The sequence below is a fragment of the Galeopterus variegatus genome, unplaced genomic scaffold (assembly GCF_000696425.1).
Source record: "Galeopterus variegatus unplaced genomic scaffold, G_variegatus-3.0.2 Scaffold1388, whole genome shotgun sequence".
Lineage (NCBI taxonomy): Eukaryota > Metazoa > Chordata > Mammalia > Dermoptera > Cynocephalidae > Galeopterus > Galeopterus variegatus.
In genome coordinates this window covers 92,777-120,654 of record NW_007727499.1, presented here as the reverse complement: position 1 = coordinate 120,654, position 27,878 = coordinate 92,777, and the positions used below count along the sequence as shown (strand labels likewise).

General features: G+C 36.5%; 1 protein-coding gene across 1 annotated transcript; it reads right to left on the bottom strand.

The window, feature by feature from the left end:
* Positions 1-2,561: 2,561 nt before the first annotated feature.
* Positions 2,562-27,340, bottom strand: ITM2B (integral membrane protein 2B). Its single transcript, XM_008576685.1, has 6 exons — positions 27,032-27,340; positions 9,825-9,953; positions 7,040-7,246; positions 5,169-5,279; positions 4,457-4,607; positions 2,562-3,301 (listed from the first exon to the last, which is right to left on the bottom strand). The coding sequence occupies exons 1-6, from the start codon at positions 27,146-27,148 to the stop codon at positions 3,216-3,218; spliced, it is 801 nt and encodes a 266-aa protein (XP_008574907.1). The 5' UTR covers positions 27,149-27,340; the 3' UTR covers positions 2,562-3,215.
* Positions 27,341-27,878: the final 538 nt, after the last annotated feature.

The window sequence follows — 27,878 nt, the reverse complement described above, 5'->3', positions numbered from 1 at the left end:
ATCCAGCATTAACTCATAACCATATCCAAACGTGGAATCTGGACATTTCCCTTCGTGGAATCTGGACATTTCCCTTCCAAAAATCCATACTCCTTCTGTCATTTAAGATAAACACCATTTAGAGCACTGTGTACGTGTGTATGTGTGTGTGTGTGTATCCCACTTACTAGCATGGGTATGAAGAACCTAAAAAAGGATTCAGGAAAAGCAGAAATGAAAAATTACACATAAAAAAACCAAGATCAGTGTTTACTTGCTAACATATAGCAGTGACAGGGTTCACAAAAACTTTGACAATTGTACAGAGCTGAACAAAGCACTTTCATACCCATTATTTTATTTATCAGCCATCTTTTGAGCCCCACATTCTCACTCCTGTATCACAGGTGAGTGATCATGACTGAAGTCCAAACAACTTACGAAGATTTATATCTTATCTCCTGACTTCTGTGCTTTTTCAACCAGTGCAATAGGGATAGAACGTGCTGCAAAGAACTAGAGCTAGGTCATACACACAAAAGATGGGGGTGCCTTATGGAAGTTGCTACGGTCTGAATGTGTCCTGCCCCAAATTCATGCTGAAATCCTAACTCCCATCGTGATTGCATTAGGAGATGGGGCCTTTGGGAGGTGATTAGGTCATGAGGGTGGAGCCCTCATGAATTGGATTAGTGCCCTTATAAAAGAAATCCCAGAGATCTGCCACATGAGGTCACAGAGAGATGACTGTTCATCTATGAGGAAGTGGGTTCTCACCAGACACTGAATCTGCAATCACCTTGATCTTGGACTTCCCAGCCTCCAGAACTGAGAAGTAAATTTGTTGTTTATAAGATATTTTGTTATAGCAGCACAAATGGACTAAGATAGAACTCAAGGACAGGGAAGGATAGCCAAGTCTCCCCAGAACCCACCAGGAGACTAAGCAGTCCTCTCTGCGTATCACATTCTCTTTGTCACCTTCTCACTCACATCCTTCACCTGTTGGTTTTTCCAAGCCACACCAAGACCCCAGCATGGCACATGAGTTCAAAGGGTATAGCCTAGAATCTTAGTCAGAGTTACAAAATTCTTGAGAGATAATCTGAATGACCAAGCTTGGGTGAGAGGGGCACTCTATTCAACTGACTCTTAAGTAAGGGAAATAGTAATGGAAATAAAGTAAAATTATGGGTACCATGTTAGACCAATCTGGTCAAATCAATGATTGTGAATGTTTTAAAGAAGTTATTAACTGCTTTACTAAGACAATTGTACAAAACATTAAAAAATTCTAATGAAACCATTATGTTATAGTATAGAATAAAAGTCTGGGTGCCTGGGAGCCTGGAGCCTACCTGCCACACTGGACTGTGATGAAAGCAAGCAAACTCTACTGTGTGAAGCCAGTGAGATGTTGGGTTATTAACTGCAGTTCAGTTACCCTACCTAATAGGGCATTACTATTATAATCAATGGGAAAACAGAAACTAATGTGTTCTGTCCAAAACACAAACTTTCAATAGTAACCCACAGTCTACTGAATGAAGTCCTCAAAATGGCATTTAAGGTCTTCCATGCAATTCACATTTTAAAAATCTCACTGACCCTCCTAAATATCCCCAAAGCACCTGGATCTGTTCTTCCCTCTCACAGTAGTGATCACAATACACTGTAATTAGTTGGTTATTCATCAGTGTCTTTCACTAGCTTGTGAGTCTCCACAAAGACAGCAGTTGTCTTTCTTCTTTGCAGATACATATTCAATACTTAACATTATGTGCTGGACATATGAAGGATGCTCAGTAAGCTATGTAAATGTGCTCCTAAGTATTCAGAGTCCCCTTAAAAATCATGAAATTTTAGTCGGGAAGGTAGAAAAAAAACAATTTTCATTTTACAGGAATATATTTTCTTCTAAAATAAATTCTTAACCTCTGAATATCCAACTACCTGGCCTAATGCTCTGACAATATTGCTAAAATGAAGCCAAGAGTCAGGAGTCAAATAATATCCCTTTGGAGACCAAATCCTTCATGGGTTTTTGAAGCTTTAAAAATTCTGACCTCTTAAAGTCAGAATTGAAATTTTTTTGTCTTAGGTATTTAAATGGTGGTGAATTCTGAATTATTTCAGGTAAGAAGCAATCTTAGAAATATAAAAATTACCACTATAACTCAAAATGCTCCACATGTGAGGGGGACATTCTCAGAACAGCACAGTATTTTATGCCCCTTGGAAACTTTAGGCTTTAATAATAGCCCTTCCGTTGACTACAAAAGCATTTTATAACCAGTACATTCAAGGTTAAGTCTTAAATGTTACTTTAATAGTATCCACAAGAATCTGGTTTAGTTATTAAAATGGCTTTTTATTTTTTAAAAAATCTATGATTTACCCACTGTATATAGAGCAAACTGGATTTTAAAAAAAATGGTGTTTCTTCCTTTACATGGATTATCTTAAGATATGAAGAACCAGATTATTCTATGGTTTTATTATTATTTTTTGGTGGCTGGTCAGTATGGGGATCCAAATCCTGCTCTGGTTTTATTACACTGGAAAAACAACACACAGTCTCGTCAAACGACTTTGTGATATTTATATTCCATTGCACAGATGTGGGTTATACAAATTAGTAACACAAGTTATTTCTTAAATTCCAAACATTTTCTAAAATATTATTACAGCAGATGGCTAGGATATTAAAACACTGAGGTGGAAATTATACTCTAAATAGTTAAATATGACAATGAAAATATTGCACACTTTTATATAGAGGAAAATTAAAACGTGTGCTCAAATGCTCTAACAAACTAGGTAGCAGGGCAACTAACAACTACAAATAAGTCACTGTGGCCCATTTTTATGTACGCGTATATGTAATTATTCTTTAGATAATCCTTCCTCATGAAAATGCATAATTAGAACATAAAAATCCAGATACATGATTTAAAGAAATTTTAATTCTTCCTAATACCTAAGATCTATGATGAAATGTACTGTTATCTATGACTACATATAACTACTAATTCAAATATAAAAGACACCACACTTGGAAAGAAGAAAACACTTTTTAAAGATAATGGTTTTAATTGAATTAATGAGATGAAAAGATAGTGAAGCCCTGTTTGCTACTTACATGAAAGAAGATTTTAAAAAATAATCACTGCACAAAATACAAAGGGTGGGGTTATGCTGTGTATTATATTTTTCTCCATGTTTCTCTTGACTGTTCAAGAACAAATTAAAGTTTCCACGGCAAATTTGTTTTCAAAATGCCGAATTGTGACACAATCACTGACTTCACGTTTCTGAATACCTGTTTGGGAGAAAAAAGTTTTAAAATTTTTGGTTCTTTAGTAATAAATATTCAAATTAACCCTCATAGTTATTATTTGGACATATAGAAGTATTCATTCTATATTCCATAAACTTCTATAGTTTGAATTTGTTTACACTGGAGAAAATAATTTTTCTCATTTTTCCAAACTAAACATCTTAACAGATTATAGCAAGAATAAGAATGCCAAACAGATTTTGCTTACAAATTTATGAGTCTGAAGGTATTAGAAATGTTCTACATCCTGTCTATGGTGGTGTTTATATAACTGAGAAATTTGTGGAGACGCAGAACTACATGCTAAAAAGGGGAAATTTCATTATATGTGTAAGTCTGACTTTTAAAAAAATTATGAACCAAGGTAATTTTAAAATGTAAGGAATCAAGCAGTATGTTTCAGATGACTCATCAGCCTGAGGTGAGAAAACAGTTTTATTATAAGTGTTAACAAAAAGCCAGGAAAGCACTTTTACTGGGTGACTCAATTCTAAAGAGATCATACCATAATGTATTTGAATGACACTTCCTACTTTCTACAGCTCTGTTACACATACTTTCACTTTATTTTTACAATAATCCTGAAAGGAAATGGGAAGATATTGTTATCCTTATTTTTCAGGTGAGATAACTACGGTTAAGTCATTTGGCAAAACTACAACATTAGTTGTATCAATTCTCTGAATTCCTCATCCAAATTCCTTCCCATCCAACCTGACTGTGATTATCCTTAATCTGATCCACAGGCAAACAGCCTGCTATGGATCCAGATCACTGAGAATACAGTTGAAGAGCTGGTCTCAACAGACACTGTGGATAATAAGAACTCTTCCCGTATGGTTGAACCAAATTGGCAGAATAGAAAGCTGAACTAGGTAACCATATGGATAGTGAGGTACCAGAATCTCAAGGCAATGACATTTCACATTGACCGTTTCTATCTGAAAAGGGTGGATTTAGAATTAAGGTGATTCTACGGAAATTTGAAAATATTATATAGTGACACAATATAATTTATCTTCTCACTCATGGCAAACTTATTAGTAACAGTGATTAGGCTTCACCTAAATCTAGTTTAACACAGTGAAGCGGCACAATGAACTTTTCTGTCAACATTTTAACATTAAAAAGTATTACCTTTAATAGTTTCTCTGCGTTGCAGTTTATAAGTTTCCTTGTTATGACACAGTCGATAAATAAAGAAACCCAGGTTATCGACGTTTTCAATGCGATCAGTAATGACCATGCGCTCATGAATCAGATATGACTGAGGCAAATATGTTCCGGCCTACATTTAGAAAAAAATATATTTCATGAATATCTCAAATAAGCGGACTAGAAAAACAGATGAAATTCTTAGAGATTGAAGTATGAAACAGGAACTGACAATCTATTATCCACCACCAGGTTTTATAAATAGAGTTTTACTGGAATATAGTCATGCCCATTTATTTACATATGGTCTATGGCATCAGAATTAAGTAGATGGCTAATATTTACTCTGGCCCTTTAGGAAACTTAAACATAATTTAAGAAATTATATTTTAATTTCAAAATATAAAACATTAAAAAAAAAAAAGAACAAAAAACTCCAAACCACAAGTCTTGGCTCCTCTTTGTAAAATTCTTTCTTTTTTGGCAACTGGCTGGTGCAGGGATTGAACCCTGAACTTGGTGTTATCAGCACCATGTTCCAATCAAGTGGGCTAACCGACCAGCCTTTCTTTGTAAAATTCTTAGCTGTAATTCTGGTAAAATGGGCTCCTATAACTATGGCTAATTTCTCAACAGGAAATTCCAAGACACTATTAGCATCATTCATTAACCAAAATATCAAACATTTTTATACCTTGATGTTAATAAGTAACTCCAAGAGGTTTCTGGGTGGCATAACAATGGAAGTGTTCAGGGGGATCACATAGCACTTATCCAGGTTAAGATCTAAATAGGCTGTGAGTTTCTGGAAAGTAAAGACACATTTTAGTTAGATTAATATTGGTAAGAAAGGCAGCAACTGAATTTTTAAGAATAATTTGTACCATTAAAACAGGTTGGCTTTAGAATACGTAAATCACTTGTACTTCAACAAATCAAGAATTTGGTGGTATAGAGATGAAAGAAGAAATGGGACAGGAAAAATTATTGCTACTAGTAAATAAAATTCATATCAAGTGTTTGTTTCTATAATAAATAACAATACCTATTAAAATTAACTACAAATGCCTATCACCTTATTAAGAGATTTAGTTCCCTCACTTCTAAGCCCAAATGCCCTCTAAGTCACCTATTCACTGTACATACACATTACCTTCTCTCCTAAGCATCTAGAATACTTTTACCATCCTTAGAGAACTGGAAAAACAGTTACTCAAATGATTTTGTGTTTTGTAGTTCAGATGAGAAACCCCGGGTGAGAAAGACTTTCTCGTAGAATGGTTGTGAAGGTTAAATAAGAAAAAAAAATAAACACATAAACAACAAAAAAACAGAAAGCAAATGAAAAAAAAGTTTTGAGGGTTGAGTTAAGCCAAACCATGTAAGCAGATTTCTAAGAGCTAAGTGTTAGCTGTTATTATTTACTACTTGCTTTGGATAAGGTTTATTACCCAAGTAAGTAATTTTTCAAATTGGTTTATAAGCATTCATCAGATGTGTTTATCAGGCATGAAATGTTTGCAAAGCTAATGTCAGTGATATGTCTAAGTGTTCAAAATGGCAAGCTTAAATAGAGAGAGACATAAAAACCACAGGCAATGCATGAACAACCAAATCTCTGAATCCTGGTTTGAAAAACAAAAAATTCTTGGGACAAAAACTACTGAGGAAAATTAAATATAAACTAGTTATTAAATAATACTATATTATCATGTTAAATTTCTTAGAAGTGACAATGATGTTATGAAGAAGAACATCCTCATTCTTCAGAGATAACAGCTTAAGTATTTAGGAGTGAAGCACCAAATGAGAGAAAAAGAGGGATGAAGCAAATATGACAAAATTTTGGAACCAGGTGGAGGATTTTTGGTATTCACTTCAACTTTTCTGCACTGCATAAAAATGTTCAAAATCTAGGGGAAAATGTAGAATGACAAATTAAAAATAAATTATCAAAATTATTAACTTCTAAAAATGTTACAAAGAAATGAGAACACAAATTACCACTTAACTAAGAAAATGTGGGAATATCTAAGAAATAACAGTCATTTTCCAGCAAAGAAGGAATAGCCATGAGGTGGGCTTTAAGAGCAAGCAAGGATAATATGACGACAGAAGGCCAGGTCACCAGGGGTATGCTTCAGATAAAGCAGAGCCCACCAAATGATAACACTTTATTTTGTAGGGCAGAGAAACCCAAGTCCATTTTTTAAAGTAAAACTAAACTTTAAACAGAATAAATTAGCAAATACTAAAATTAAAACTACAAAAAGCATAAATTAAAATACCTGCATTTGGGCCGGCCCGGTGGCGCACTGCTACAGTGCGCCGCTTGGGAGCGCAGTGGCGCTCCCGCCGAGGGTTCGGATCCCACATACAGACTGGCCACTCACTGGCTGAGCGAGGGGCGGGTGCAACACCGAGGGTTGCGATCCCGTTGCCGGTCCCGGTCTGGTACGGGTGCAACACAGAGGGTTGCGATCCGTTGCCGGTCACGAAAAAAGACAAAAAGGAAAAAAAAAAAAATACCTGCATTCTTTTTACAATTCTGGGCACTTGGCTCACCTTGTTAAAGTCATGAACAATGTTGGCAGGATCACTATCTGCAAACTCTGGAACAGGCACACTGATGAATTCAACCTCATCTTCTTCAAAGATCTTAATATTCTCTTCAATAGTTTGGTAGCGAGCAGCTGGGGCATCCGCAGAAGGCTCATTTAAAACGACATCATCTTTGATGTATTTTATTCCACAGTAGTACACGTCATCTGGCTACAGAGAGTTTAAACATTCATTTTACCAGTTCAGCATGAGACAGGTTTTTAAACGTAAGCATTACTTAAGCTGCCATCTCTATCTAAATAGCATATTGCTTGCAAGCTCTTACTTGTAGATGACAAGTCAGACAGTTTAATTACACATTCTTTACGATCAGATTTTGAAGTACTATTAAAAAATGGCTTTAGAAGGAGAAAAGCAGCTGATTTCCCTTTTACTTTTTGTGGTAGATAAGGACAGAATGAATATAAATGCAATTATCCATCTGGTGACAAGTAAATTTGCCAGGACTCATCACAATGCCTCTTAAGATGGGACACAGGTCCCTAGGGAGAGTTTTGCCTACTTCTAACTCTCAACACCCCACCTGCCACCATGTCTTAAGCAACGATATAGTCCATAATTTTTATTTTCCATGCACAACTTTTGGCAATATCTCTTCTAACATTTAAACATTCAGAAAAGGTCAGAACACAACTTTGTCAAACAATATTATGATGCTGAGAATCTTTATGTTACAAATTCAGGGTATCTCTATATCAGAACACTTACAAAATTATACATTAGTCTGTCTAGATAGTTTATATTTCATACCAGGTATAAAGCCATTTCTAACAATCCACAAGAAAAAGTAAGTTGCCCCCGCACCTCGCTCAGCCAGTGAGCGGCCAGTCTGTATGTGGGATCCGAACCCTCGGCGGGAGCGCCGCTGCGCTTCCCAAGCGGTGCACTGTAGCAGTGCGCCACCGGGCTGGCCCTATAGGTATTGTTTTGATCAAAGAATATATTCAGAAACTAGTAATGTTTTTCTGAAAGAACATACTTTAAAAACTTTTGATGTGGATAACTAATTAATTTTTCCCTTATTAGCCAAAAGGATAATTTTTCTGAAATCTCCACATGCAATCCAGGTAGTTCTGATCTTTCCTTAAACTGTATCACAATTAAGTGGAAAATAGTACAAAATAGCAAATCTTTACAATACAGATTGAGCATTCCTAACCTGAAAATCTAAAATCCCAAATGCTCCAAAATCCAAGTTTTGAATGCTGACATTATTCCACAAGTGGAAAATCCCACACCTGACCTCATGCAATGGGTCACATACAAAATTATTTTTTAAATTGTATAACATTATGTTCAGGTTATGTACATAAGGTGTATATGAAACATAAATGTATTTCCTATTTAGACTTAGGTCCCATCTCCAAGGTATCTCATTATGTATATACAAATATTCTAATATCCCTCATTCCAAAATCGAAAAATACTTCTGTTCCCAAACATTTTGGATAAGGGGTAACCAAAATGTTTCATTTGTGTTTCGGGAAAAAAAAGTATACATATAAGAAAGACAAAACATTTAGACACCAAATGTGCCTTAATGTAATAACTGGACAGTGAAATAGCAAGTGATTCTTTTTTCTCTATCATGTATATTTTTAAATAAAAAAAAGTACTGAAAAAGATTAATATTTCAATAATGTCTATCAACATACCACCATCTTGAATAATATAGAAAATGAGGATAAAATTTATATATCCTCTGGCAGAAGAATATTTCAAAATTGGTTATTTAAATTATTTTAATAGATCTGGCTGCCAACTGTTTCTTCAAATTTTGAAATGTTATAACATTTGAGTATTCATAAAAGCTTGGAAGTAATTTTCCCCTCAAGATTTTTTGAGAAAAAACAAACAAACAAAAAAACTACTCAATTATTACCAAAGAAAAACATCACAAAACAAAGTCCATAAATCATAATTAATCAGAAGAAAAATCTACATCTTAACCCATTAGGATTGCTAGTAAACATTCTAAGCTTCTTCAACATTGAATTCTTTAGAGAAACCAGTGACTGGGAAAGAGGCAGAGAGACCTGCTGTCAGTGTACTCTGGGCCCAACAGTAAAAGTCTGTTGTAGGGGTGCCCAGATTGTCTATTAAGTTACAGTCTATCACATGACAACATTTGAGACTGATGTATTGATTCAATTGGCAATTGGTAATACTATATCTCTTAGCCATTAATTATGGTAAGAAAATGAAGGTTACAGGGCCGGCCCGGTGGCGCACCGGATAGTGCGCCGCTTGGGAAGCGTGGCGGCGCTCCCGCCCGAGGGTTCGGATCCCACATACAGACCGGTTCCCGCTCACTGGCTGAGTGAGGCACGGGAGCAACACCCAGGGTTGCAATCCCGTTGCCGGTCCCCGGTCCGGTATCCGTTGCCGGACACGGAAAAAGACAAAAGACAAAAAAAAAAAAAAGAAAAAAAAGAAAATGAAGGTTACTAAACTTTAGGAAAAAAAGCACCCATCAATCTAAACTTTTTAGTCAGCAGCATTTCAAAAAAACAATATTCTGCTTTTAGTGAACTATGTGTCTACTGGGTTCAGTAAACATATAATCAGTAGTTTTTTAAACACAGCTTTAAAAGAGGACCACCACTCTGACTAAAGGCCACAGATAAAAAGTGCAAGCTTAGAGCAAGTTAGAGACAATTTGCTAATGGCACATGAAAGAAAGACAAAAAAAACCCAACAAAAAACAGAAAAGAATTTTCCTACTTACCTGAAGCGCAAAATATTTGTACAGGTATGCTCCTCCTAGAATGACACCTGCAAGCATAAATGCTAGTCCAAAGCACATGCACCAACACCAGGCTCTTCTTTGCCCAACTGGTACCACATCATCCGGGTCCTAAAATATGACAGACAATCAATATTGTATCTCTAGGCAGAATCACAGAAGGTTCAGGATTGGGAAAACCTTAAGGATTACCATTTTAATAAATGAAGACTTAAAGACCAAAGGAGTTAGGTCTCTGATCAAAATCAGCCCAGGAACAATTAAGTCCTGGTGCCAGGACTCATCACAATGCCTCTTAAGATGGGACACAGGTCCCTAGGGAGAGTTTTGCCTACTTCTAACTCTCAACACCCCACCTGCCACCATGTCTTAAGCAACGATATAGTCCATAATTTTTATTTTCCATGCACAACTTTTGGCAATATCTCTTCTAACATTTAAACATTCAGAAAAGGTCAGAACACAACTTTGTCAAACAATATTATGATGCTGAGAATCTTTATGTTACAAATTCAGGGTATCTCTATATCAGAACACTTACAAAATTATACATTAGTCTGTCTAGATAGTTTATATTTCATACCAGGTATAAAGCCATTTCTAACAATCCACAAGAAAAAGTAACAGGAAAAGAAGAAACAAGGCAATATAAAACTAAAACTCTTTGTAAACCTATAATTCCACTGTCCTCCCCTAAATCCCAGTTTAATAAAGTTCTTCATTTCACTTTAAAAATAGAAGCAGTAGGAAAAAATGATGAGCAAAGACTCAATAATAAAAACTTAGTCAAGAAGCATAAAACTAGCATACAATTGTTATAGAATTTTGATACACATAAGGAAATAATTTAGTATCAGAATGTTATTTGTAGTCATAACATTCACAGTTCCTGGATTCCCTGTGCCCTTCTAGGTCATCCCTCTACTCTGTACCCAAAGAACTAACAAAACAAAGAGTAAACAAAGGTGATTAGCTTGGTGCTATCTAACTAGTGGCTCAAGGAATAGTACAGATAGCAAAAGACAGGCTTCAATGGACTTGAAGCCATTATAATAAAAGATATTCTAGTTTGTAGTATGCGTGTACAGCCTCTTAAGTATATGAGTCTATCCTTTACTTGGAAAATCCAATATGGGACAGCTTAAGGGAGAAAGTAGACTTGACAAGCCTATGTAACAGGATATAAAGTTAGAAAGAAAAAGTGTATGAATGATACACAAAATAGGGTGGGGTTCACCAAGAAAATGGACATGGTTGAAGCAAGAATTCAGTTAGGAATTAAAGTTAAGGTTATATATTTCCAACTCTAAGATGAGATACTATTGCAAAATGTCTAATCCCAGATGTGAAGCAACCAAGAACAATTAGACAGTGTGTATTAGGTTGAGGTCTTAAACACAAAATATGACATTCAACAACAAACACTGTTTAAGGATCAGATCAAATGCTGTGAGAGTGTACACTTTGCAGTAGCACTTGTCAATATACTGTGTATATATATACTTAAGACAATGAGTGCACTGCCAGGAAGTAGTATGTAATGAGAATAAGCCTAGAAGAATTTATCAAGAATTTATTAAATTCCATGGAATCATAAGGTATTATGAAACTTGGATAATAAAGTACATGTTTTGCTTGAGCCCTTGTCTGACACAAATATCTAAGGAAATAAGTTGTTCCTAACATAATTAATTTTAGGGTGGAGGCAGGGTGGAGAGGGATGAAAATGACAGATGGTAAGTCATTTACAACATTTGGTATCAATGCTTTGATAGCCAAATGTGCACACACACCCACCCTGTTTGGCAAGATCTCTTTTCTAATAGTACATAACTGAATAGCCAAAGAGCATGGGCAGACATCTGCCAAGAAACAGGCCAGGTGGATCAGTCTGGAAAGTAGTTAATATACAAGAGTACATAAATATGATATGGGCTTTAACAGGATAATGTACAAACAGCACATAAAAGAGGATGAGTTTGGGAAAGTCTTCCCAGTGGAGAAAATACTTGAGTAGAATGTTAAAGGGCAAATAAATATTCACTACCCAGGCAGAAGACAGAGTTAAAGAAAATTATAAATAAGGCAAAGAATGAATAAAATAATGGAGCCAAGAATGCATGACATCTCCATGGACCACATGTAGTATGGCTGGAGTACCCAATATGGTAGTGGGGGGTGGGTGGGGTAAAAAGACACAAGGATGGAGGAGTAATTGGGACAGATCACAAAGGGCCTTTGTATACCTATGATGCTATGGAGTTTTGAATTCTTATGTTCATTCAAAAATCACTTTTCAGGACTATTAGAATAAAAGAAAAAAATCTCGACTTTTTGAAGAATTTAACCTGTAGAATATTTCATTTATCCACAGGCCATTTATTCAGCACCTCAATAATATTCAACATGGCTTAAGAATGAGGAAATAATATATTATATTAGAATAATTCACATATAAATCTTATCTCTTCCTACTAGGCTATAAGGTTCTTGTGAATATCGATTCACATTCATCTGCATTACTGATATCTCCAAGCCCAGCCTGGCACTTAGCTGGCACTCAAATATTTGATGAGTGAATGAAATTCAGATATTAAAAAAAAAAAAGAAGCAAGCTTGGCTATTTAATTTTTTATGATTCACAAAAATTACATCAGCAGCCAGCATGATAATGGGGATGGGGGAACAACATCATAATTCATGACATACAACAAACTGTGGCTGTTTAGCAAAGAACAACCCAGTTCAACACTTATTAAGGGCCTGTTATTTGCAATGTACTGTGCTATAAATCCTGTGGGAAATTCGAATGTGATTAACACATGGCTCATACCTTGGGCAATTTACTGTCAAGAATTAACATTCTGTACGACAGATAAATGATGTCCCATATTACAACCTGAATCAGAGAAGGAATTACAGTACATTCAAAATTTAAAAGCTTCTAATCTAAGAGATTAAAAAAAAAAGGCACATATTTAAGAAGAAAGATCCCATGACCATCTCAAAATACACAGAAAATGCATTTGACAAAATTCAACTTCCATTCATAATAAAATCTATTTGTAAACTAGCAAGGGGTGAAATTCTTTAACATTAACAACGCTAATTATTAAAAAAAAACCCTACAGAAACTTTATACTTAATGGTAAAACTTTAAACTTATATCATACCCTTTCAAGTCAAGGAATACAGGGATGCTTACTAAAACTGATTCTTAATTTTCATTCAACACTGTACGAGAGAACCTAGCCAGTAAACAAATGACAAGAACAAGAACAGGTAAAAGGATTAGAAAAAAGAAAAGAAAACAGTCATTATTTGTAAACGATGTGTTTATGTAGAGAATCTAAGAAAGTTAAATTATTCACATTAATTAGAGTTCAGCAAGATTGCTAAAGATCAATAATCAAACAACTAAGTCAAAGATTGGTCATAAATATTCATAGCACCCTTATTCATAAGAGCTCCAAACTTGAAACAACCAAATATTCATCAAGTGATGAATGAATAAATTGTGGCATATTCATACCATGAGATAGAAAGAAACCAAATAACACACACCAACATGGCTGTATCTCAAAAACATGCTAAGTGAAAGAAGTCTAACATCAATGGTTACTTACTGTATGATTTTGTTTTTATGAAATTCTAGAAAAGGTAAAAACCATAGTGACAAAAAGCAGCTTAGTGGTTGTCACGGCTATAAGTTGGGGAAAGGGAGATCATGAGGAAACTTTTTAGGAAATGTCTCATACCTTGATTGCTCTAGTGGATACGAGTTTATAATTACTATAAATTACGAACTCATATATGTAAGTTTATACAATTACCATAAATTCAGTCAAGTACAACACATAACATGGGTGAGTTTTATTGCATGTAAATAATATTTCAATATGGAGAGTAGGGAAAAAAAAATCAACCAAGTTCTTATAAATCAGGCAATAAAAGAAAGTCTAACATCACCAAGTGCTGGGGAAAGTGTGGAACAAAGGGAACTTGGGAACTTATCACATAGTTGACAGATACAATTGCTTTGGAGAACAATTTGGCATTATGTAATCAAATTAAAGATTGGCACTGTTGATCTTTAGATAGTCTAAGAAACATAATACTGAATCAAAAAAAGGCCATTTGTACAATACTACATACAACTATGTATTTAAGTATTAAGTATATGATATTTAAGTATATACAACATACCACACGTTCTCTATATTTTTATACGCTTGGAACATTTCATAATTAAAGAACATTTAAAAAAAATCACTAATAAGCAAGAGTTTCTTCATTGGGGTATATAACCTTATGTGGCCTAATTTTTAAAACAAGTCACTGAGACATTGCTTCCCCTTGAACTGCAATAAAATTGGTGCATCTTAAATTGCGCTTATAAGGTAATGGAACTCCCAAGGTGCTGTACAATTATCATCTCATTAATCTTCCTAAAGACTCAAGTTTTTAGCCCAGTTTATAAAATGAAGACAGTGAAGCACATGCTGGCCTATAACCACCTCTCAACAAGTAGATATAAAGATACCACTTTCAAAAACATTCTCATTCCAGCACCTACTGACTTCTGGTTCAAATAAATCTTATCATCAGATGACAAAGTAAAATTACTTAACCAATTACATCTTAAGCAAAATGAAGGATAAATTCTGTTCTGGTATTTCAATTAGTTAAGAATTAGGTCACCTTGGGCCGGCCCGGTGGCGCACTGGATAAGTGCGCCACTTGGGAAGCGCGGCGGCGCTCCCGCCCGAGGGTTCGGATCCCACATACAGACCGGTTCCCGCTCACTGGCTGAGTGAGGCACGGGAGCAACACCGAGGGTTGCAATCCCGTTGCCGGTCCCCGGTCCAGTACGGGGGCAACACTGAGCATTGCGATCCGTTGCCGGACACGGAAAAAGACAAAAGACAAAAAAAAAAAAAGAATTAGGTCACCTCAATCAGTTCCCTAAGAGGCTTCAGTAAATGTGCTTCAATTATAAACTTAACTCAAATAAAACGTAAGATTCTTTTCACATAATTTGTATTCTGTTCTCAAACTAACAAATCACTTCACATCCTTAGGCACTTCTTTTGAACTTTCTTTATAAAATGAATAAAGCTAAAAGCTGAAAAGACATTTTTTTCAAACCTCTCAGATATATTATTGACATATTTTATATTATTATAGCAAATGCTACAATGCTGGGGGAACCAGAATACTAAACAGGAAAATATCCCTCAGGTTTAAAAATTATAGTACCAAAGAAAATAAAACAATGGTACAAAATACTTTTAAGTATAAAAATGAGAGAGAAATACACAAATATAATTTATTCAACTGAGAATACCATGAATTACTTAACCCTCAAAAATTGATTTAGTTACTTAGAGACATGTACATTTTAAAACATGCTGGGGGGGCTGGCTGGTTAGCTCAGCCTTATAACACCAAGGTCATGGGTTCGGATCCCCATACCAGCTAGCGGCCAAAGAAAAGCTGAAACATGTTTCAGGTAATATAGGCACAGGTCAGCTTCCCATAGTTGAGCTGTTTGGCCTGCACATTTTCCAAAGTAGAGAATTAGCTGCCAACATTTTAAAAATGTGATTCCCATTTAAAAAAAAAAAAGTATTTCCCATCAATGTTCTGGTGTTCTCAATTCCTCTCTCATCATTTTTCTCCCTACTTGAAGACCGAACATACCAAGTTCTTTTCTGCTATATGCTGCTTGGTTTTGAATCCTGGTCTTCATTTCTAGCTATGACTGGATATTCTTCCTTCTGAGAACCTAATTATATAAAACAATCCATCTAAACTACTTCCCCACATAAAGGACTTTGAGTTCTGGGTTTTAGAGACTGGTATGTGTTCTATTCAACTGGCTTCTACATTAGATTTCTTTCCCCAGTATGGAAGCATCAAGAAGACATGATCTAGTGAGCTATGACTAATAGCACTGATTACCAAATACACGTGCTATATGTAAAACACAAAATCTCTGGCTGAGAAGTTAAATCTTAAAGATACCAAACATTCGCTTACATTTTCTCTTATTCACTTAAATCGATATCTGAATTTTTCTTCCTAATTTGCCTTTTCAAATAATATTGCTACTGTCTCAATGTGGTGGCAAAATCCACGAGACATGTTATGTTTGACACATAAAAAGGAAACAGTTTTCCCAGTGATTGGTATTACGTAGATAGTAACACAGAAAGCTGCTCTTTCTATGTGTAGGTACCCTACTGTATTTCACAAGGACCTCTGAGCTTTTGACAATATTAGCTTTCATTCAGCCAAGTTAACTTAGAAATTAGAGTCAAAATTAGGAATTACACCAACATGTTATGATTAATAAAGTTACCATATTCTATATTTGGAATAGCGGGAAGTTTTAAAAAAAGGAAAACAATCTCAATTACAATGTCTACAAAACAAATTTCTCATCAACATACTTTTTTGTTAACAAATCCTACAATATACAAGCAGCAATACAGGAAGAAAAATAAATTAAATTTTTAAAGCCACTGCATAACAATTTAACTATTGTGAGAAATCTATGAATTCTTAACCAAATTATTAGTATCATATAAAATAAGCACAGACCTAGGTTAGAGAGAAATAGGTCAGACTAAAGAAAAAAAAAATCAGGCACTGTAAATGTATTTAGGGCTGGATCATACCTTAATCACTTTTGTATCATTAGGGATAAGCAGAATATCTGCTACAAAGTAGAATATTAATATATGAATAAGACCATTAACACCAATGTCAAGGGTTCGGGTTCTCTTTTCTTCACAGTTTAAAAGATAACCATCATTTTTATATAGTGTTTATTCAATCTATGCTGCATAGAACTGTACTACTGATAATATCTTATGAAGTGAAATTTTAGAAAATTTTAAAGTTCATATTAGTGAGTAAAACGCACAAGTGCAGCACAAAGAAAGCCTAGGCTAGCACTGACAGACAGATGTTTGTAGACAGCATTATAAACAAGCGTTATTTATTGTTAATGACAGCTGTTAGCAGGGATAAACAGAAGGCAGATTCCTTCTACTACCAGCTGAATCACAAGTTCATACTGTTCTCAGTAAGAATATCAAATGACTTCTTAAAAATTTTAAGTATGACAGAAATGTTCTACTCTTATAAAATTCACTATAAAATTAAGTATAAAGATTAAAGAAATAAAAAGGAAACTTGTTCTGTGCTCATTTTTGTATAAATATGGGATTTTAATATCATTCAACAAGATAATTTTACTTATTCACATTCAAAAATAGATAATTCCATTAAAATTGCAGAACCTTCAGATTCCCCTACCAGCCACCCACCAAAAAATAAAAATAAAAATAAATAATATGTAGAACTGTTAGTAAGAAAATTCCAAGTGTACTGCTCTGAAAGAATAAAATAATTTAAATGTGGAAAGTTACAGATATTTCCATCCAAGTTTAGAATTTTGAAAGTTATAGAAAATGACTGCTAGAAAAAGTAATTCCAGTTCTTGAGGGCAAGCATATTTGTCTCTCTACAGTGAACAAGTTAGAAGTGCTGTGACCCTGTGAGCTCTATTGCCTAGCACCAAATGCATGTACAGTAAATACTACCACACAGCTAATAAAGGCTTGAATATCATCTGACTCCATGTGCATATTAAGTAAAAGCATGGTCAACCACCCAACTGAACGGTTTAGACGAACTTACTCTGGTAATAAATGAAGTGACACCATGCCACACTTTGACAATAACTCATATCCAACCACAAACTACATAGCTAAGTTTCTACAAAATTCTGCTACTGTGGTAGGTTTACTTAAATTGAGCTAAACTCATAAGTACTACATGTGTTAACTATTACAACAATAGCATGGTTTTATTGTTAATATGTTGACAAATAGGAATTTTCTCCATTGTTCATCAAATTACAAAGGTCAGTAACAAAAATATTAAAATCATACACACATGTAGTAAAAATAATAAAGGAAAATAACTCGGGAACACCAGCATAAAAGCATTTCAAGATAAATGAAAAGGGCAAGATATGAATTACAAACATGAAACCCACATAAAGTTATTCAGAGTAATAAAGCCACAAAGCAAAATCACAAAGTTAGTCGTAAATCGCTTTTAAAATTACTCATAAAGGAGAGTCTTGGGCCGGCCCGGTGGCGCACTGCTACAGTGCACCGCTTGAGAGCACAGTGGCGCTCCCGCCGAGGGTTCGGATCCCACATACAGACGGGTTCCCGCTCACTGGCTGAGCGAGGTGTGGGAGCAACACCGAGGGTTGCGATCCCGTTGCCGGTCCCGGTCCGGGCGCGACACTGAGGGTTGCGATCCGTTGCCGGACACGAAAAAAGACAAAAAGGAAAAAAAAAAAAAGGAGAGTCTTGGAACTTTGAAGACCACAGGATGCCTCATCTATCTTTCTAGGCCATCCTGTCTGATCTTGAATTAGTGCGGTTCCATTATTATCCATTACTATTATCATTAAGTCCATTTTTTGTGTAAAAGGAAATATTCTAATAAATCTTTAAAAAGCTATCAAGATGGCTGAGTTGAAGTCCTAGTATTGATTTCAGTAAATATTTATCTTTGCGAACTTCATGAAAGCTCAATAAAGTGACAATGAAGAGATAAATAAACCTTAAGTCACAGAGAATGGAAATATATTATAGCAGACAAATTATATCACTAAAAATTTTGAAAGCTGAAAGCATAAAGATAAAAAAAACAAGGCATAAAAAGAAAATCTCAAGCTTGGGGGGCGGTGGGGAGGAGGTCATGTACAAGGAACCAGGACTCAGCATGGCAACAGACAAGAAAAGAATGGAGCAATGCCATCAAAATGTTGAGAGAAAATGAGTGCTAACCTAGAATTTTATACCCAGATAAATTAACAATTAAGTGTGACGATAAAATAAGGATTCTCAGACACGTGAGGTTTTAAAAAAATTTATCTCAGTCACTTTTACTTCAGATTTATAGAACTGCAGATCCAACATGGGATGCAGGCAAAGGCAATTCCAGGATGATTACTATTCTTAGGACATCTGTATGGCAACATGCCCAGAGTCCCAGTCTAGACTGGAAAACTGAAGAATGACAGGTGGGAAATCAAGAAAAGCATAAAACTTGATAAGATATCCGGTGCGTTTAAAGATACAGAAAGGCAATTATATGCTGTCAGAGAGTCTGAGGATGCATTAGCAAAAAATACACAGAAAATTAAGCAACAGTTCCTCTTGCCCCAAGAAGCAATGATTAAATCCAGGGAAGATAAGAAGTTTTTATACAAGAAAGTAAGTACAATGAAGTACACTACGTTACTCAAATGTAAACGTTTATGTCAATTACAATAAAAGCAATCAGTATCAACTTAACTAGAAATCGCTATATATATCAAATTATGTGTGCAGTTTGTAAATATACAGAAAAAGCTAAAAATTCACCTTCCATTTAGATATTACCTATTGGTATATATGAAACTGTAAAAAACAAAACAAAGAAAATAAAAACAAAAACAAACCATGAAACAGCATTATAAACAAATACTTAGAGTAGAAGTTCTCCAAATGAGGTCCAGGAACACCCTTTCAGGGGGTCTACAAGGTCAAACTAGTTTCATAATAAAACTAAAATACTATTATTTTCACTTTCATTCTCTCACTAGTGTAGTGTATTCCAGAAGCTAAATGTGTGATATCACAACAGACTGCAGAAACTGACAGGAGAATCCAGGTGTCTTCTATTAAGCTATTCCATAAAGAGCATTGCAGAACTGTAAAACAATGTTACTCTTAGTCGTCTTATATCTTTTTGTTTCCTTGGAAAATTTTTTCATAAAAATGCTATTTATGTCAACATGTTATAGGTTTACTATTATTTTAAATATTTTGTTTTAATTTCTAATACAGTTAATATCAATATACAAGTATACAACCTACATAAAGCAAAAAGCTCTTTGGGATCGTGAACAATTCTGAGAGTAAAAAGAGGTTCTCAGACCGAAAAGTTTGAAAACCACTCATGCAGAGAGAACATGGATCACCATGTTTGGTTGAGTAGGTTGTTTCCAGCACAAGGATGCCAGGCCAAGGGGATTAGTGGGACTAGAATCCAGTCCCATGTTCTGCTCAGCAAAACCCCAGAGAGGACACCTTTTTCTAATTTACATAAAAACAGAGTATGGTCTAGTGGCCACCCTAGTAATAAAAGACTAGAGGAAGCTAAGGAATAAATATGATTGCCTCAAATTAATCTATAAAAATAGAAATTAGAATAGTAAATGCCTCTAAGGTGAGGGGAGGACAAATTGTAAATGGATGTGAGGTAACTTTCTGAGGTGGTGGCAATGTTCTGTCCTGATTGGAGTGATAGTTCAGGTGTATGCCTTTGCAGTTACCTAATTATACACTTAAGCCCTGTGCATTTTACTGTGTAAAATGATACTACAGTTTTAAAGAGTGTTCTTCTGAGATAAGGCAGGACTACTTACATTTTAAAACTAAGGATTACTTTGGTAAAACCCAAAATTAAATTTAAAAATTCTAACACCTATTATGTAATGGAAAAATATATATTTTTGAATGAAAATGAATATAGCAATTAAATCCTAAGCGTTTTTATGGTGCAGGAATGAATCATTACTAGAATACCTTGCCAGGAAAAAAAAGTATCAGCCATATTGTTGTGTGATCAACATGTGAGAGTGATAAGCAGTGGTAGTAACACAAGAAATACTATTACAAAACAAGAATGATGAGGGGGAAAAACTGGGACTCTTATAATAGCAGCTAATTATCTATTGATTCTTATTCTGTGTTCCAAGCATAGTGCTAATCTCGTTATAGATTACTATATTCCCCATTTTGCTGATGACACAGAGTCGAAGTAACTTATCCAAAGTACCATAGTAGGGGCTGGCTGGTTAGCTCACCTGGTTAGAGTGTGGCCTTGTAACACCAAGGTCAAGGGTTTGAATCCCTGTACTGGCCAACTGCTAAACAATAACAACAACGAAGGGAGGGGGAGGGGGGAATTAAAATCAAAGTATCACATTAAGTGGTAGAGGCAAGATTTAAATCCTTAAGTATGACTGCATAGCCTGAGTTCTCAATCACTAGACAGTATTGCTTCCTGAACTGCACCCCCTACTCAGTGAGGGTAGTAAGCAAAAAGGAGAAATACGATTCATTTTGATTTTTTTCCCACCACTTAAAAATGTAAAAGTCATTCTTAGGTCCTGGGCCATAACAGATGGCAGGCCCTGTAAGAACACGTGGGGCATAATTTGCCAGCCTTGTTTTCCAATTTAAGGGAGCTTGTAAAATGGTGGTCCATGTCAGGAGTTCAGTGTTTTTCGCTGAAATTCTTAAATGAATTCAAATAAAAATCCTGATTCATAGCTTGCCTTTAAAATTTGGGGTATTGAGCAACACTGGACCCATTTTTTCAAAAAATGAAAACCAAATTCATATTGGTATAATATGCAAAAAGCCCAGCTTCGCTAATTTCTAGGCTTAGGCCCAGGAGGCATTGAGTTTGCCACCTCTGCTTAACATTCCTAGCACCACTCCAGCTAAAACTGATGGGCCTAGGAAATCTTATGTCCTAATATTAAAATAAAAGCAAGGAAAAAGTGAATTGAAGGAAACGTGAATTATAGCTTTCACCTTATAAAATGAAAGATTAAAAACTGATAAACAAAGGGGCTGGCTGGTTAACTCAGTTGTTTAGAGTGCAGCTGTGTAACACCAAGGTCAGGGATTCAGATCCCTGTACAGGCCAGGTGCCTAAAAACTGAAACAAACAAACAAAAAAACCGTGATAAGGCAGACTAAGATAGACTGGCTCTCAAAATCGTTTTTCCCTGCATAAAGATGAGTCTTCTTTTAGATGATGCAGTGACCCAAGTGATCTAACACCATACTTAGTGTCAATTTACCAAATATATTACCAGAATATTTAACTTAAAAGTAATAGTATTTACAGAATGTGCAAATGTTATATTAATTTCTCTTGTCATATTTATATTAATTCTAAGTCATAAAATTACTGCTGGAAACTTATCAGCATTAAAAGAGAAAATGTTAACTGAAAAATGAGAATATCCCTCATTTCTACAACCTGATTCAAATTTTTCTGTTTATGAATAAAAAGTCTATGTTCATTCTTCCTTGATATTTCCCCAAGACACAATTACAGAAATACTGCATGAAGTTCTTTTTTTCCTCTAATCAATCAAAGAGCTTAAATAACCTACAGTTATTTAAAACAATTTTGTTCAATTGTTGGTAACACAAAATGAGATTACTATATATTATAGATTTCCTTACAGCTATTAAGAATACATACCATAAATAATGATTAAAGGGGATAATCACAATTAAACGGAGATTTTTAAGAAAATGACCTTAGGGTCATATCTGTAATACAATTTCCAATTTTCAACTTTCAGCAGTCTAACTTATAAAAGACTTTATTGTTAAGCTTTGTATAAAGAAAAAAGAGAGCTAGGAAATAACCATCTTTACTTACAACATACAGGTTTGATGTAATCTTGAAAGCACAGCTCCAGTGTTACTATTTTCTACATCATTTAGACAAAAAACAGAAATTCAGCTGTCAAATCCTTTATTTTAACAAGTAGTAGTTACGGTCTAAAGTCCTTCGGTGGAGAAGTCCTTAACTCCTTCCCCTTCAGTCTTTAATAAAAAGTGCCATGTTTGCCAAAAAGTTTAAGAGGATAATTTCACTGATGTCCTACTTGAAAAGACAAATATTTTTCTGGATCTTCCTTTACTGACACTATGATAGAAAAAGAAGTTCAAGAGTCTTTAGTTAAAATATGAATTCAGAAAGTATTTCCTTTTGGAAAAAGAATGTGTCTTTTGAATAGATACTCCTGAAGTTATGGTATGATAAAACTAAAAGAAATAAAACATCCCACAATTAGTACTTAATGCATTTTTCTACATACATTTACACACAAGTAAAGCTCCAGCAATGCATAATAAAACACCTCTTAAGTTAAATTCTAAATCAACTTAAATAGGTCTGTACCATAAATGTGTTTGCTAGAGTTCTGGTTAAAAAAATACTTCTATTCATATAAATCTTACATGGTAGAGAATTCATGAGGTCTTACAGGCTTATTACTCAACCAAAAATAATATACTTGCTTCTTTCTAGTTGGGAAGACTACAATCCTGGGAGAGGACCTCTGGCAGGTAACTTGTCCTCCAATTGGACAACATGCAACCCTGCCCACCCTCTGACAGCAGCAGTGTCCCGCCAGGGATATGTGCTCAGGAGGTCCTGCCAAGGCACTTGGGATGCACAGAGGCAATTAATTTATTTCCCAGTATTAAACTCTCATTTCAGATATCAATACCCTCATGGAAAGCCAAAACGTAATGACTGTGAAAGTCTTACTGGCCAGTGGCTGCAAACACTAAATTACATAACTAGGTAATGACATGCACTTGATTAAAAAGAACCAAGCTCCCAGTCCCTTCTCTAAAGATCAACATATTTCAGTAAATGCCCATTCATGCATATTATATTCCTTCTCCTTACCCCTCAAAAAACACAAACTACCACCACCACTGCAAACAAAAAGCTAAAGTACCAACCTCTTCAGTTCTGATTATGCAAATAGAGAAAATCAGAAAGTGTAAAGACACAGGATCCAAACAGCCATTTTGTGACGGGCAACTCAGAACTTACTGGCTTAGTCCTCCTTCACTTTCTCTCATGCTACCCTCTGGCCCCATTTTCTCTCCTATACAAGCACTTTACTTTTCTCTCTCCCTTTTAATACCATCTACAATGCAGGGTTGAGAGGAGGGAACGCTACCAGCAAAACAGCCTATGAGGATACCTATGAAGCAAACGTAAGCTTTTTTGAGGCCTGATATTGGAAAAAAGTGTTGATAACTTTACTGTTCTACAGTAAGGTAACCAAAAATGAAAATTTGCTTTATTACGTAAAACCTCTATCCATCTCCTTTCTCTTTGACCCACTGATACTTAACAAGAGGGAGGAATGGAACATGTTAGACACGGAAAAGAAGTAAAGGAACAGTCTGATTAAGGTAAAGACGCAGTTATTTTTCACAATTAAAATAATTTAATTCCTGCCAAACATAATTATGTAATCTTAGCATCTTCACAGAATTTTAAAACCGAAAGAATCCTCACAGACCATCTGGTTCTACCCTCTCATCTCACAAAAAGAAAAACTAAAAATTTAAGCCCCAAAACAAGCAATTATGTAATGACAAAACAGACTTCTGATTCAGTACATTATTTTCTTTGATATTTGCACATATACAACAATTTTTCAAGGTTCAAAGTCACAGACACAAAAATAAAGCGCTGCCTATACATGTATACTATTTCAAATTCACCTTTGTTACGCAAAACATAGAGCCTACTCTTTGTTGTTTCTACATGTCTAAGAGCTTTGTGCCTACTGGGACAGGTAGAGAGGAAGGTGAAAATAGTTAAGGGGAAAATGCAGGAAAATGAAATAAATAGCAAGCTAGTTGGGACAATATAATCAATAGAAATGGCTGCTGGAATTAACAACTACTGAAAAAACAAGATTGAAAAATGGAGCAATGGAACTGCTTCTGGAGGGTTCTCACCCCGCAGAGAAAAATAGCAAAAGACAGGAGCAGTGTAAAAGTACTGGAATGCATGTTATATAAGCCAGCTGACTAGAGTGGTCAGAATTCTTGTGGCACAAAGTAGTAGATCTGCATTTTAAAACCAGAATTCTAGATGATACCAGAGCAGGTGGTCCTCAAGAGCACATTTTAAAAAGCACTGGTCTATGGCATACTGTGCTTTAGGAAAGTTAAAGGTATTGAAAGTCCTTGTTCAGGAGTTCTGGGCTTTGCGTGATCCTCTCAACCAACAAGGCAAAGGAATGTCCCGAGCAAAAACTACTGAGGCTGATTCTGTTCCCAGCCCAGGCAATCAGACTAGGTGGGTGCCACACAGTCACCCTCAAAGAGCCACAGAACATTATGTAATCACTGCCCAAGCTCTAAAATGAAGAGATCATAAGTCCTTTCACAAATACCTCTTATTAAGTAAGGTTTTGTAAGGTTTTCCTTTATCCGTTAAGGAACTGACTGATAATAAAGATTCCACTTTTAATGTAGGGAAATATTTTGTCATCCACTAAAGAAGAGACTTTCAGCTTATAACTGAAAAAAGAAATTAGTCATTTTTTATCTACCAACTCATTCTGAATACTGTGTGGTTACAAAGGAAGACTGTGCCCTCACAGCTTAGTCCCACTAGTGTTTTTATTCAGACATGGGGATCTGAAGAAATAAGAAATGGAAAACAAAGCACGGAGCTACAACGGTTACTCTTTCTAATTGTTATGACCACAAAATTTAAATGTGGTGAACTTGTGAAAAATTCTGAGATCTGAAAACAAGGTCATTATTTCTTTCTTTTTTTTTTTTTTTAAGGTCATTATTTCTGAAACGACAAAAATTCAGAAAAGCTGAAAGTCAGATTTAAGGCTGCCCAGCAAATTTAATTCTGGTGTTTGTCCAGAGTTTCAAATCTCCTTCACCACAGTGGAACACAGAAAAGCTGTCTGAAGTGACATCATCCAATGCTTTCTCTCTCTTTTTTTTTTAATGGGAGGAGTTATATTTGCCTATAGGATTAAAAAATATATATGTATAAACACATACATTCATAAAACAGCATTAAGAATATATATATGTGTGTATATATATACACACACACACACACACATATATATATATATATTTCAGACTGTTGTAAGTAGGTACTTGACTATCAATCTATTTTGAGTACAATGAATGTTAAATAAACCAAGAGCCAAGATAATTTGCTACTGGAATTTCTGTCTGTGCATTCCAAACATTTTCTTTTAAAGACCAAGACTGTTTGCAATGGCTTCAGGAAAACAACAGTAATACCAAAACCAAAATCTTTAATCCTTTTAGAGAATAAGTTCACTGTTCCTATTTCAAGGCAAGGCAGTCATTTAAAAATCAACCCCTGACGGTTCTGTTTTTAACTACAACGTTTACAAAAAACAAGTACAGGCTCATCCAGATTAAGAGTAATAAAAACTCTTATTATTCATACCAGGCACACAAATGACAGTTTTTTTCCTTAACTTAAAACTAAATTTACTCTACGGATAATGTCTTGAAAAATGCTAACGAAAAAATAAGCTAAGGAACATACTTCTACAGTTAATTTCTACAGGACAGAATAGTATTGGGTAGTATAGGTTGTGGCCTTTCCTTTCAAACTTCTGAAACAATTACACTCATATTTAAATGAGTGTGTAAGCCACTAAAAGTTAACAAAATAACGGGGCTCCACTCATGATTTTTACTTAGGGCTAAAGGGAGATTGTGTAAAATGCAGGGAAATTTTATTAGAGACCTGGGGGCATTTTTTTTTGGGGGGGGGGGTTTAGTTTCCCGGAGCATAAGGAGTCTCACAAAGACGCTGATACAATTTAAAAGCCACCTGGTTTTCCACTAACCTCCACATAGCAATTACTGGACTTTACCAAGAATACTTGTTTCACCTATAAAATAAACAGCCAGAATCTACACGGAGCAGACTGTCACCTTGCCCCCTCTCCAGACCCCCCGGTGAAGTTCACCTGCCAATACCGAAGGGCCGTGGATAAAAGAGGTAAAGAAGAAAACGCTTTTAAAACTAAGACGCTTACAGATGCTGGACTTACTCCAAGGGCTGTTCAGCCTGGAAACGAAAGCAGGAAACAACAGAGGTTTAGGCTTGCAATGATGTCAGCCATTTTAGGCACATATTATTTACACAGGGAAGTGCCAAACTCGCTTGTTGTTGTTCTGCCTGTCGAACCAACCACGTCCGGGCCCCACGCACATTCCCCGGACTGCACAAACCACGGAGAACTCGGCACAATTCTCCAATCCCGCCCTCTCCAGGCCTGCCAAGCTCCTGGCCCCACGTCGGGCACCGCTTCCTGCACACGCACTTCCTTACGAAGCAAGAGCAGCGGCCCCACAAGAAAGGGGCGCGCTCGGCTCTCTCAGGGACCCTCTCCCCGCAGTTCCTACCCCGCGCAGCTCTCCGCGGCCGGGCCCGGGACCCCCACTTCCCCGACCTCCCCGGTCTCGGACCTTGCAGTCCACCGCGACGCCGTCGGGGGGGATGATAAGCGCCTCCTCGCCGCTCTTGGGGTCGTCCTTCTTGGTCTCCTTCTGGGCCAAAGCCGAGTTGAACGTCACCTTCACCATGGCGAGGCCTGGGGCGCCCTCGGAGGGCGGCGGCGGGCGCGAGGCGCGGGCTGTGGGCTCCCGGCTGCAGTTGCAGCCTCCTCGGCCGGGCTCCGGGCGCGGCTCAGCGGCGGCTGACGAGAGTCAGGCGGCGCCGCGGTGGCTCAGGCGGATACAGAGGAAGGGATCTCTCAGCCTCCCAGCTCCCGCGCGAGGGCGGAGACGGCTCGCGCACCCTCGGAGGCGGAGCGGGCCGAGGGCGGAGGGGCGGGGCGGGCGCTGCGCCTGACCCCGCCCCCAGACCTGGCGCGGAACGAGCCGGCGAGGGAGCGGCGCGCCTGGGTGAGGAGGCTCGGTCTTTTCATTGGACCGCCTGGATTTTCCAGTTCTGAATCCGCTTCCAACCAGTTTGCCTCCGGGCCAGTGTTACCGGTTTGTAGCAAAATCGGGCGAACTTTCCAGGGTTTGCCGCGTACACGGGATTAACCTTTGGCAGCACCAGGTGCCTCTCCTTCGCGCTGCCCCCACCGCGAACATAAAAGCCATGGCATTTTTGTGCGTCCACATCTCTATTTTCTTACTTATTAAGGAACCGATTCGGTGGAGCATAGTAACGTTTAAAGTTATATCCTTGTGATCCGACTTTATCTTCCATGGACCTCACCCAAGGGCGTTACCTGACTCAGACTTGCCTTGTCTTTCCCTCTGTCCCTTGGGAGGTTAATCCTGCTCTGCCTAGTCCCAGACCAAT

What these genes read in the sequence shown, in the direction of transcription:
- ITM2B (XM_008576685.1), bottom strand. Translation starts at nt 27,148, where the DNA reads ATGGTGAAGGTGACGTTCAACTCGGCTTTGGCCCAGAAGGAGACCAAG. An exon ending in TTGTTCATGACTTTAACAAG is followed by an intron (nt 5,280 to 7,039) that starts GTGAGCCAAGTG and finishes TTTACTTTCCAG; the next exon opens with AAACTCACAGCCTATTTAGA. An exon ending in AGTTACTTATTAACATCAAG is followed by an intron (nt 4,608 to 5,168) that starts GTATAAAAATGT and finishes TTCTAAATGTAG; the next exon opens with GCCGGAACATATTTGCCTCA.